Genomic DNA, 13,563 nt, shown 5'->3' with positions numbered 1-13,563 from the left:
TCACGACAAATTTTTATAAAAAGTTTTGGCAATCATTAGGTCCAATCCTTGTTAACATTTTTAATACAAGCTATGACAGGCAAAAGCTACCATTTTCCCAAAGACAAAGTATTCTTAATCTAATATACAAGAAGAATGATCCACTAGATCTTTCAAATTATAGGCCAATTTCCTTATTAAATTCAGATTATAAAATATTATCATACACATTAGCTCAAAGAATAAAAAATGTACTAAATCTAATTATAAACGCAGACCAAACAGGGTATATAAAAAAACGATATATTGGTTTCAATCTCAGACAAATACAAGATATCATAGATTACGCCGATAAATTTAATGTTGAAGGTGCAATTTTGTTTCTAGATTTTTCAAAAGCATTTGATACTTTAAAATGGTCCTTTATGTACCAAACTCTCGAATATTTCGGCTTCAATAGTTCATTTATAAACTGGATCAAGACGTTATATTCGGATATAAATAGCTCAGTGTTCAATAATGGATGGATTTCTGCACCAATTAGTCTAAAAAGGGGGGTACGTCAGGGATGTCCTTGTTCTTCCATGATCTTCGTGATCGCAGTAGAAATCATGGCATGTAAATTAAGAAATGATAATAACATTAAAGGCATTGAAATAAAACTTGACCATTCAAAACATAATTTGAAAATTTCCGAGTTAGCAGATGACACCACTTTGTTTCTCAAATCCAAAAATGAAACTATAGCAGCATTAAACGTTATTGAAATATTTGGCACATTTTCTGGTCTTAAATTAAATAAAAATAAAACGGAAGGCATTTGGATAGGAAAACTGAAAAATTGTAAAGAAAAAGTAGATAATATAAAATTCACAGATAAACCCGTTAAAGTGTTAGGCTTGTATTTCGGTACAAATAAAACAGAATGCGCAAAACTAAATTGGGAAAACAAGCTTGAAAAAGCCAAAAAACTTATGAAATCATGGGAAAAAAGACATCTTACTATCATCGGTAAAATTTTAATAATCAAATCACTTATAATTCCACAATTCACATATTTAGCAAGTATGACAGTCATAAATAAAACGTATATTTGCAATTTAGAAAGAGAAATTTTTAATTTTATTTGGGACGGAAAACAAGATAAAGTAAAACGATCAACTCTTATATCAGATTACAGCAAAGGAGGACTCAATATGATTGATATCGACAGTTATTTTAACACACTTAAAATTAAATGGGTATCAAGATTAATAGAGTCAAAACATGAAAATTGGTCAATTATTCCAAGATTCTTTTTTGATAAATATGGGGAAAACTTCCTTATCTTTAAAATGAATTTAGAAATTAATAATTTAAAACCACTTAAAATTACAACTGGATTACCAGAATTTTATCTAGATATTGTAAAGTGCTGGATACTTAAAGGTGGAGGTCAAACTAAATCGCCCACTAACTTTAAAGATATACGCAAAGAAATTATATGGGGTAATAAAAACATAAAAATAAAAAACAAACCATTATTGAAGTTTAGCTGGATCAAAAGCAACATAATCTATATCAATGAACTTATTGACGAAAACGGTCAAATCGATGAAAAGACAATACTGCGAAAGTTAGAAATAAAACACAACTGGATAACCGAACTATCAATACTAAAAAAAGCTATACCAAGAAGTTGGACAGATATCCTAAAAACAAATAACTCTGTTAAAACCCGAGTTAATATTAACGAAAAATTAATTAGAATGAATAAAACAGAAATAAATTTATCAGACCTAAACAATAAAACCGTCTATCAATATTTTATAAAAAACAAAATAACTCCTAACATTGGAATAATAAAATGGCAAAGAATATTAAACGCAAAACAATTACAAATTAGACAATCCTTATCCTTTACAAACAATGAAATATACATAAACAAACTTAAAGTTTATAAATGGAAATTATTTAGCTATATATTACCGAACCAAGAAAATCTTTTCAAATGGAAAATATCAAATACCCCAGAGTGTGCTTTATGTAAATGCACAGATAATTATCAACATTTTTTTAACGACTGTAGATTTGTTAAAGACTTTTGGATTAAAATAACAGAAAAAATGAAAAACATAAACTTTTGTAAGAAAATAACCCTAATAGATATAGTCTTTGGATATAAAATCGGAGACCGACACTATAATGATATAAACCTTATTATAACTTTGATAGGTTTCTCAATTTACAAATCATTTTACACATCAGAACAAAGAACAAAATCCGCCGACATATACACTATCTTTAAAAACGAATTTGAATTATACTTTGAAGTAAACAGACATGTGAAAGAACGCAAAAGTAATCTAATTCGCAAATTTCAAAAATTTCTGTAAAATGTGCTAGATTAAAATATATATATATAAATACATATATAGTTGTGAAGCATAATGTATAGAATAATAACTAATGTATCTATAAAATGAGATACTACACGTGCAAATTTAAAATTGACACCTTTGCGTCCGTTAAGAAAAATCTAAAATTTCACTTAAATTTTAAAACTTTAAATCATAAAACAAAATTCACGAAATATTATGAAAGACAATAAACATTCTATTTGGATAACAAGAAACATATAATACCTTACCTTTTGATTATAATCCAAAATCAATAAGATTAACACATGCACTATATTATCCTTCAATCATGTCAGGTTACGATTATTTGATCACACTGGACACACGCACGATTTTTCTAAACGAGTAAAATATGTGTCAGGTAGATTGTATAAGGATGGAAAAGTAAAGGTCAAATCCGGAATAAAATATACGTAAATGCAAATTTAAATGATTTGCAATTATATAAGTTTATATTATAATATATTTGTATTTGTAATTAGCTAACAATTATAAAGTAAAACTTATCTTTAAGACACCCTGTTCTTAAAGATATTAATATATCAGGGTACCTTGTTTGTGAAAGCTGTAGCAATAAGGTTATTGTAACAGCTTTAGACCAATAAATCAATTATCATAGTCTAAAAAAAAAAAAATCTGTTTACCTGTGTGGTACATTGAAATCTATATTCAAGTGGCTTATACTTATTAATATAAAATCTATTTTCCCCTAACTGTTGAATACAAATTAAAAGGTATGTATGGTGTATGTTAACAAGGCAGCAAATGTGTAAAGGTGTATTTGTTCTGTCTAACAAAAGTTCCCCTGGAAACTTGGTTATAAACAATGCCATAATATATGTTCCTCAACAGTTGGATGAAGGAACTTCTATTTCATGTCACCTGTACATCACCAATAAAAAAGAAAAAAGACATCTAGAAAGCAATTTACTGTCTTCAGCAACAGATAATTGTCTATTAAGTTATCATTTTTTTCTAAATATGTGCATCATAATCATTGCAAGCATGTTCATAATTTAACTTTGTTTTGAAATAAAATCAATAAACTTTTATATGATGATACAAAACTGTTAAGAAACTTTGAATGGCAAATATAACTGCTGTCAGTCATTACTTTAGTTTAGACTGGGAATTGAAAGAAGAACAACAAGGAAGAGATTACTACTATACTGTCAGGGTAAACAAAGATGATGAACAGAAGTTCACTGCCCCATCAGAACAGAGTGAAAGTGAGGCTGGTAGTTCTGTCAGGTAAATAAGTTTAAAAGAAAGTACTTTTCTTCAAAATTTCAAGAAACTTTGCCTTAACATTTTTACATAAAAGGTGATTTGGGGTATATATCAATGGGACATCAAAACAAAAAAATCAAAAGTCCACCACAATTAAACTCTTTTCCACTCACTTTGATGCTATCCAGTTTGACTTTTTTTATTGTGTATTTCAACAATCAGATACTGGTACTTAACACTAAAAAAATCTCTTTAATACCATTTATAAGTCTATTTTAGCATGATACTTACCAACTTATTAGAGTAATTAAAGGATGAATGAGGTTCAAAGATTTTTCTCTAAATCATTTGACAATGTTGAATATACGCAACAAATAATTCAATGATTGTAGCTAAAAACTATAGCATCCACAGGAACAAAAAAAAAATGATATTTGAAAAATATGATAAGGTAATTCCATATTTGAAAAATAAGAAATGAATACTTGTGATCAAATGTACTTATCTGTCTTTCTAGTGATCATGTAAACCATGGTAACAGATCCCTGGCAACAAAGTTCAGCTATCTGAAGGTACAGCAGCAATGTTTGAGTCCCCCTGGTAAATATGTCAAACCTGCTAGTCACTGTATAGACCCCAAGTTAGAATGTGCCCCTGAGAAGAAGTTATCTACTGCTGGCAGTGTGTTTGCTCTCTATAATATGGACTATCATACACCACAGAAAGTTACACGGGACCCTAGAACTCCATTATTTAATACAATGCCTAGAAAGAGACAAAAAATGTCTGTTCAGACACCAGAAATTACACAGTAAGTGTTATTTTATTTATTTTTTCTCATTCTTTTATCTTATTTCAAAATTAGACAGTGATAAAAGTTTGAAAACAAGTAGGCCTGGTCAAAGCAGTTTTCTTGAAAGGCCTGTTAAATTTGTGAAAATTATAACTGAATATTGTTTAAGGTATTAATTACTGTAACATGATTCTTAATGACTGCTGGATTTTGTCAACATTTTCAGTCTTTATAAAAATAAGGAGATGAGGTATGATTGCCAATGACACAACTATCCACCAAAGTTCAAATTATCTGCATAATTCTTAATTGTAGCTACAGTCAAACCTGCCTTAACGGTCACCTCATTTCAGCCGTCACCTGCCTGTAACGGTATATAATTTAAATCTTTTTGTCACCTGTCTAACACGGTCTGAAGGTCACCTAATTTTGTACGAAATTGTCATTTCAACTTTTAACAACAGTCATTTTTATGATTAATCATTGCAAAAAATATATGTGATCAGTATGGAGGTCAAAATGATAATCGGAACTTGTTTGCAACCCAGATTGTGCAATTGGAGGTGAATTTGTGAATTTCTCGTGTTCCACTCCTTTCTGTTTCCATTGAAAAACGTTTCATACTAATCATAGCCTTATTTCTCCAAGAATAATAACTATTTCCAATGTAATCTCGAAATTTAGAGCGCTGGAATCCTCCATTTTTATTAGCTCACTGGGGCCCAAAGGGCCCCATGTGAGCTTATGCCATCACTTGGCGTCCGTCGTCGTCTGTTGTCGTAAACTATTTCAAAAATCTTCTCCTCTGAAACTACTGGGCCAAATACCTTCAAACTTTAACTATATGTTCCTTAGGGTATCTAGTTTATAAATTGTATCCAAAGTTTTGATCCATTAACAAACATGGCCACCATGGCTAAAAATAGAACATAGGGGTCAAATACAGTTTTTGGCTTATATCTCAAAAACTAAAGCTTTTAGAGCAAATCTGACATGGGATAAAATTGTTCAATTGGTCAAGATCTATCAGCTCTGAAATTTTCAGACAAATCGAACAACCCATTGTTGGGTTGCTGCCACCGAATTGGTAGTTTTAACAAAATTTTGCAGTTTTTTGTTATTATTTTGAATATTATTATAGATATATATAAACTGTAAGCAGCAATAATGTTCAGCAAAGTAAGATCTACAAAAAAGTTAATATGACCATAATTGTCAATTGACCCCTTAAGGAGTTATTGCCCTTTAAAGACAATTTTACACAATTTGTTCCAAGTTTGCTAACATTTAAAAATCTTCTCCTCTGAAACTACTGGGCCAATTACCTTCAAACTTTAACTAAATGTTCCTTAGGATATCTTGTTAATAAATTGTATCCGAAGTTTGTATCCATCGACAAACATGGCCGCCATGGCTAAAAATAGAACATAAGGGTCAAATGCAGTTTTTGGCTTATATCTCAAAAACTAAATCTATTAGAGCAAATGTGACAGGGGTAAAATTGTTTAATTGGTCAAGATCTATCGGCCCTGAAATTTTCAGACACACCGAACAACCCATTGTTGGGTTGCTGCCACTAAATTGGTTGTTTTAAGGAAATTTTGCAGTTTTTGGTTATTATCTTGAATATTATTGAAGATAAAGATAAACTGTAAACAGCAAACATGTTCAGCAAAGTAAGATCTACAAAAAAGTTTATAAGACCAAAATTGTCAATTGACCCCTTAAGGAGTTATTGCCCTTTAAGGACAATTTTACACAAGTTGTTTTATGTTTTTTAACTTTAAAAATCTTCTCAAATGAATCTAGTATAAATTTGGTATTTCATTTCCTTGTACGTCAAGAAACATAGACACTATGGCTAAAATAGAACATATGGGTAAAAAGCAAAAATAATCATTGATGAAAGATTTAAGCAAAAAAAATAACAGGTGAGCGATTCAGGCTCTTGAGAGCCTCTTGTTGTTATTATTTTGAATATTGTTATAGATATATATTAACTGTAAGCAGCAATAATGTTCAGCAAAGTAAGATCTACAAAAAAGTTAATATGACCAAAATTGTCAATTGACCCCTTAAGGAGTTATTGCCCTTTAAAGACAATTTTACACAATTTGTTCATCAAGTTTGCTAACATTTAAAAATCATCTCCTCTGAATACAGGTGAGCGATTCAGGCTCTTGAGAGCCTCTTGTTTTTTCTGCTACACAAACAATAACTCTACCGATTGAAAACACTAAAACAATTTGCCCGTATCCCGGCCACATATGATGTCAGAATCTGAATTTTTATCAAAACCTCATTTAAAAGGTCACCTCTCTTGAGTGGTCACTTTGAGTTTTGATACTTCCCATGAGTGACTGCTTAATACAGGTTTGACTGTATTTTGTTTAATTTTTTGTATCAACAACAGCCCCTTACAGAAGTGACATTATGATGATTGTTTCCCTTGCAATGAGGACAGACAGTGCTTCATATTAATTATTTCTTAATTTGTTATACTGATTTAGAGTTTGATTGATTTCATATACACAATGAACAGATATTCGTGCTTCTATCTTTGCATAGTAAGATTTATATATTTTTGGTGTAAATAAACCAGCAAATTTAAACAAAATATAAGAATATTATCCTTTATAATAAAAATCAGATTGTATTTACTCAAAGCTTTATGGGGACCATTTCATGATGACAATATGTATTCCCTACATTTCTGTGCAAAAGGGCATTTAAAGATATATTAAGTAAGCTTAGCATCTATTGCTATCTTCTCACCATCAGTTTGTATAAGTTCTGTGTTGAGTCCACTATTTGAGCCTTTTTAATTTTTAAATTTCAAAGAGTTATTTTGGCTCCTTGAAACTTAAATTTCTAATGGGGACAATAGTTGGTTAATCAATTAGTAACTCTCTGCAAACATATATAAAATGGACAGGACACCTGTTCCAATACCCACATATATACTGAACCAGTAAAAGCAACTGAGTTAGACTTTTTAATGAAATGCAATAATTTAATTTATTCTAACATTTGAATCAATCACCGTGTTTAACACCTTTATGACTAAGCATTCTCTGGAGTGTTCTTCTGACCACTTAACTTTACTTTAGAAAAAGGTGCACAAAAGAATGCACAGTAAAAATCAGTTAGAAAAAAACACTTAACTAAATAATATTTGTTCTAAAAATGACAATGTTATTAAAAATAGTTTGAACTTCTCATGACTTTCCTTTATTTGTAGAATTGGACCATCAGTAAAAGATTGGTATGGTGGTAATGGTAGTGTAAAGGATTTAGTTGATTTATATCAGAAACAAGTCAATGAGGTATAATATATATCCCACTTTGCCACACCAGATTTTTGGTGACTTATTTGAACCAAATTTGATAAATCAACAGTATACAATATCAGTGCATGCAAGTAATATTTTTTAAATGATGACATAACAGTTATCAAATTTTTCTCTAGTACTAAGGAAAAGCAGTTCGCATCATTTGAAAAACAGGAGTTAATTCCCTTTACAGATTTTAGGAACAAAGGTGGATTAATTGATTCTGTTGTTGTCCCCTTGTAAGTTTTATTTTCCTTTTAATGAAATACAATTCTATTACAAATGAAAATAAATTATGGGTGGTTGGGTATAAAAAAAAATGTTGTTGAACTCCTATTTACATTTTCTCCTGGAATAACCCTAATACTAGATAAAGATATGACATTGGTAGCAGGTGACTAACAGCTTAGGCTTTGGAGCCTCTATTTTTTTTATTATATTTTTCAGAAAGATTTATGGAATTATGTCATTTTTGTCCATGTTAACCATTAACAACTTGTACAAGCTTCTCTGATTATGTGATTTAAAAAAAGCACCAATATGATTGTCTAACAGAAAACTTCATTTCCTCTTTGAAATTTTTTATACTTTATCACAAATAATTTAACTATTTTATGAGGGACAGCATCAAGGATTCGGGAATCCTATAGTTTTACTATGACCATCTGTCAGTAAACACAAAAACACCAAAAGTATGGATAAAACATAAATGAAACAGGACATTTGACCTTTCAATTCTCAAGGCTAAATATCTATTTTCCAGGCTAGTATACCAATTTAAAGGGCAACATAGAATTGTAATTTGACTGGTACAGGTGTTTTTCAAATGACCATTAAGCGGGGGTATCATAAATGACTAGTTTTTACTGTAGCTGACAGTTTACTTTTTGTGATTTATTGAACAGCAAAACCAATACTTATATTCATAAGTGCTATAATGAAATGAAAGCTTCAATAAAATATGATAAATAATTAATTTAGTAATATGTTTTCATTGTTGTAGCATTCATTTCAGCAAGATTTAATAAAAGGAAAGCTTTCTACTGTTGATATCAGCCGTCATCATCAGGTATGCAGTATTAGTTTTTTTTATAGAATAAATATACACCAATTAGATGAAATAATATTGTAGTGAAAGACAAGTATTTTGGCTCACAAATGGCCTTTGTCATTTTCAATCTTTTTTTGTAAATGAAATAATACAACAGATACGGAAGTCCTGTTTATGACAGAAACTGGTGATCTGTAAGGTATTTCATCTACATGCCACAATACAGCATGTACTGTGTTACTCTAGATACAACAACATGGAAAGGCATTATTGGTCTAATAAAGACTTCATTTTACTATAGCTAAGTTGGCGCAGTGGTCTAGGTGATACCACAATATCACAGTAATGGGGAGGGGGAGGAAGGGGATCAAAAGGCACTTTTATTTTACCCTGCAATGCATAAGGGGATTATTTCCATTAATTGTACTGGCTATGAAGCAAGGAATTTACTCCAATTTTAGCTTTGGACTAGGCAGCCAATTGTTGCAGACATATTATTTAGCTTTTTTTAGCTCACCTGGCTGAAAGGATAATTGAGCTTTTCTCATCACTAGGCATCCGTCGTGGTCCGTTAACTTTTACAAAAATCTTCTCCTCTGCAACTACTGGGCCAAATTTAACCAAACTGGGCCACAATCATTATAAGGGTATTTAGTTTTAAAAAATGTGTCTGATGACCTGAAAACCATAATAGATAGATAGAAACTTTAAATGGCAAAAATGATCAGCAAGACAAGATCTTCAAATAAGTTAACATAACTGAAATCGTTAGTCAACTCCTTATTGAAGCTATTGCTCTTTAATGACGATTTTTCCCATTTTTGCCTATTATCTTAAAAACTGTAATATATAGATAGAAACTTTAAATATCACAATTGATCGGCAAGACAAGATCTACAAATAAGCCATAATGGTCGAAATCTTCAGTCTACTCTTTATTTGAGTTATTGCCCTGAAATGATAATTTTAGCACATTTATGCAATTTTTGCCTATAATCTTTAAAACTATAATATATGGATAGAAACTTTAGAAAGGAAAATTTATCAGCGGGATAAGATCTACAAATATGTTAACATGACTGAAATTGTCAGTTAACTCTTAATAGAGTTATTCCCCTTTAATGATGATTTTTACTAAAAGTGGCCATTGTTGAAGATGTAGGTGAGTGAGACAGGCTCTTTAGAGCCTCTAGTTTTGGGAAGTGCTCAACATGTAATAAGTATAGCAAAGAATCATCTCAAGATCTGTAACAAAATTCATTTTTATGCACCGCTACGATATTAGAGGGGCATTATGTTTTACTGGTCTGTGCGTCCACCTTTCTATCGGTCCTGCATCAGGTTAAAGTTTTTGGTTAAGGCAGTTTACCAGTTCACAAAATTTTATTGCAGAACATGAAAACTAATATGGTTGATATTGCAGAACATAACTCCCAAACACTTAATGATATTGGAGTTGTTAGCCATCTTTGCAGGAAATAGTCATTTTTAATAAAAAGAGGAAATTTTGATGCAAAAATTAATTTATTTGTGAGACTCTACTATTGAGGAAATATATGTTTGTTTAACTTTGAAGGGGTGCTCTAAACAACTTGTGGTTTTAATGCCGACAGCAATATAATGATGGCTGCCTGTTTACAAGAACTTCTACATAGCATTTATATTGCAGGTTCAATCTATTTATCCTAATATACAGAACATCAGTCATTGTTATAGTCCAGAAAACTGCAACAATCAAGGTATTTTTGTCTACCAAAAGATATTTACACATTAATGAAACTCAAAATAAATTGTGTTAGCTTTTCTTTTTTTTATTTATATATTGCATACGATAGTTTTACATGTCATATGAAATAAAGTTTTCAATTTTGATTTTACCACCATATAGTGGGTTGCAACATTTTGTGGTACATATTAATGGAGAAACGCTGCAACCCACTATATGGTGGTGAAATCAAAATTGAAAACTTTTTTTTCTATGTACAACTATTTAATTCAATATATAAATAAAAAAGAAATGCTAACACATAGTTTAAATTTAACACATTTTACTTTGGGTTTCTTTCTCCTTTAATATGGAACTAATTAGATATGTACTTTTCAATATTGCAGCTACTATTCCGATTTTCGTGTTTCCAAAACATCATATCTTTAAATTTGTGTTAGGGCTATTCCAGAAATAAATGTGTGTGTGTGTGGGGTGTTGGGGGTGTTGGAAGGCACTTTTTATTTAACTTCGCCATGCATAAAATTTTAATTGATTATTTCATATCATTGTTAAGGCTATCTGTCTAAAATAACCACCACCCATCAAATTTTAATAAAAGTGCCTAATGAACCACGCCTCCCCCATTCAATTAATTCTGGAAAAGACCTTCTATATTGATATCATTTATTGAAATAGACAATGGGAAAGATAGCTATATACCTATATACTATACAGCCTTTCCTTTCTTTATAAAGTATGGCCAAGTTATAAATTATTGTACCATATTATTGATAGAATATTGTTGTAATATAAATATTTTTTAGTAATTTTCAGACATATTTAAATTAAAAGAGATGTGGAGTTAATAGCAATGAAACAGCAACCAAACAGCACAAAAAAACTTAAGTCATGAAGTGGTTACATTACAGTCTTAAGAGATGGATAAGCTATAAACAAAAAGAACCATACATTTATCATTAAAATGATCAGTATGTCTGCATAATTTATATATTTGTTTACCAAAACCATATAAGGACTATTTCTAAAAACTGGGAAAAGATTAATAACTTCTCCAGAAAAAAAGGTGAATTTAAACAGAGTAGATTTGATACTGCTAAGATTTAATAAGTGTGTATATTTTTTAGTAGGACTAAAACTTTCGAAAGAACCTAGACGTCAATCTTCTGAATGTGAAATAATTAGTTGCAGCAGTTTAACAACAGTTTCTCCTGAGGATTGCAAGGGTAATCTAGATGAATAACTAGATGATGAAGAGGTTTTTGTCTCTCCTTGACAGAGTCAAAAAGCGAGACATAGGTATGCTGTTTCCGGCGTCGGCGTCGTCAACAATGTATTAGTTTGTGATTAGATCTAGTTTATGGTGAACCACTAGTGGAAGGTCAATGATATTTGGTATGCAGTTGTATTAGCATTGGCACATCTCATTACCATGGAGATTATTTGGCGCCGCCCCCTCAGTCATGTTCTATTGACTTTGAAACTTTGCTTAGTTTACATGTATTAGTTTGTGATTAGGTCAATTTATGGGGAACCACTAATGGTAGGTCAATGATATTTGGTATGCATTTGTATAAACATTGGCATATCTCATTATCATGGAGATTATTTAGCCCCGCCCCCTCAGTCATGCTCTATTGACTTTGAAACTTTTACTTAGTTTTCATGTATTAGTTTGTGATTAGGTCAGTTTATGGGGAACCACTAGTGGTAGATCAATGATATTTGGTATGCAGTTGTATAAGCATTGGCATATCTCATTTCCATGAAGATTATTTGGCTCTGCCCCCTCAGTCATGCTCTATTTACTTTGAAACTTTTCCTTAGTTTTCATGTATTAGTTTGTGATTAGGTCAGTTTAAGGGGAACCGTTAGTGGTAGGTCAATGATAATTGGTATGCAGTTGTATAAGCATTGGCGCATCTCATTTCCATGGAGAATATTTGGTCCTTACCCCTCAGTCATGGTCTATTGACTTTGAAATTTTTGCTTAGTTTACATATATTAGTTTGTGATTAGGTCAGTTAAAGATGAACCTCTAATGTTAAGTCAAGGATACTTGATATGCAGATGTATTGGAATTTGCAAGTTTCATTTCCATGGAGATTATATTACCTCACCCCCTCATTATGGTTCATCGACTTTTACATAGTTTACAAGTTAATGTTTGTGTTTAGCTTTGTTTAAAGGGAACAACTTATGAAAAGTCAATGGTATTTGGTATGCAGTTGTATTAGCATTGGCACAGCTCATTTCTATGGAGATGGTTAACCCTGTAACTTCAGTCATGGTTCATTGACTTTGAATATTTGCATAACTTGCATGTTAAAGTATTGCAATTTTAAATTCAACAATTGCATTATCAAAATAACAAATAGGCGAGACATATCTCTGTGTTAACATTTTATTAAAAATTAATCTTGATTTGATTGGAATGTAGATTAATATTATACTCTTGAAAATCTTTTTGACTTTGTTTAATTCTGCACCTTACCCCTCAGTAAATGAATGGTTGGTATACTACAAGTAGTTTAAGACATACTTGATGTAAATGACTTCTCCTGTGTTGCTACTTTCATTTGCACTTTTCCAATGTTCATCTGGTATAAATATTCAATATTGATATAAACATATAAATCAGGATCTTGTATTGCTGTTCAGAATTTTTGTCTATTATAGTTTTCAAAGAAGAAAGCAAAATCACTAAAATGTAGCAAAAAATTGTTATTTAAGGACAGTATCTCCTCTAAGGGTCAATTTATCATTTCAGTCTAATTGCATTTTTGTAGATCTTGTATTGCTAATCATTATTACTTATAACAATATTATAGTTTATTATAGTTTTGAAGATGATAGGCAAAAATGTTAAATGAAGAACAATATCTCCTATAAGGAGCCATGAATTGGTTTCAGTAATATTTGTCGAAAAAGCGAGACATAGCGATCCTACATTCCGTCGGCGGCGGCGGCGTCCACAAATATTCACTCTGTGGTTATAGTTTTTGAAATTTTAATAACTTTCTGAAACTATCCTGGATTTCTACCAAACTTGG

The 13,563-nt window shown here is 30.9% G+C and overlaps 1 protein-coding gene across 2 annotated transcripts in view; it reads left to right on the top strand.

Annotated features, from left to right (window-relative positions):
- Positions 1-13,563, top strand: part of LOC127708651 (uncharacterized) — a 50,121-nt gene that overhangs the window by 23,333 nt on the left and 13,225 nt on the right. Inside the window, exons 14-19 of one of the 2 annotated variants that reach the window (XM_052213710.1) lie at positions 3,498-3,629; positions 4,126-4,419; positions 7,643-7,727; positions 8,737-8,802; positions 10,454-10,523; positions 11,641-11,736. In XM_052213710.1, the coding sequence (XP_052069670.1) occupies positions 3,498-3,629; positions 4,126-4,419; positions 7,643-7,727; positions 8,737-8,802; positions 10,454-10,523; positions 11,641-11,736 (743 nt within the window). Of the gene's footprint in view, positions 1-3,497; positions 3,630-4,125; positions 4,420-7,642; positions 7,728-8,736; positions 8,803-10,453; positions 10,524-11,637; positions 11,737-13,563 lie in introns of both variants that reach the window. The other variant, XM_052213709.1, reaches the window with a different exon arrangement.

Source organism: Mytilus californianus, unplaced genomic scaffold (genome assembly GCF_021869535.1).
Source record: "Mytilus californianus isolate M0D057914Y unplaced genomic scaffold, xbMytCali1.0.p SCAF_7, whole genome shotgun sequence".
Lineage (NCBI taxonomy): Eukaryota > Metazoa > Mollusca > Bivalvia > Mytilida > Mytilidae > Mytilus > Mytilus californianus.
The sequence above is the reverse complement of the archived record's forward strand: the minus strand, read 5'-3'. Positions and strand labels throughout refer to the sequence as shown.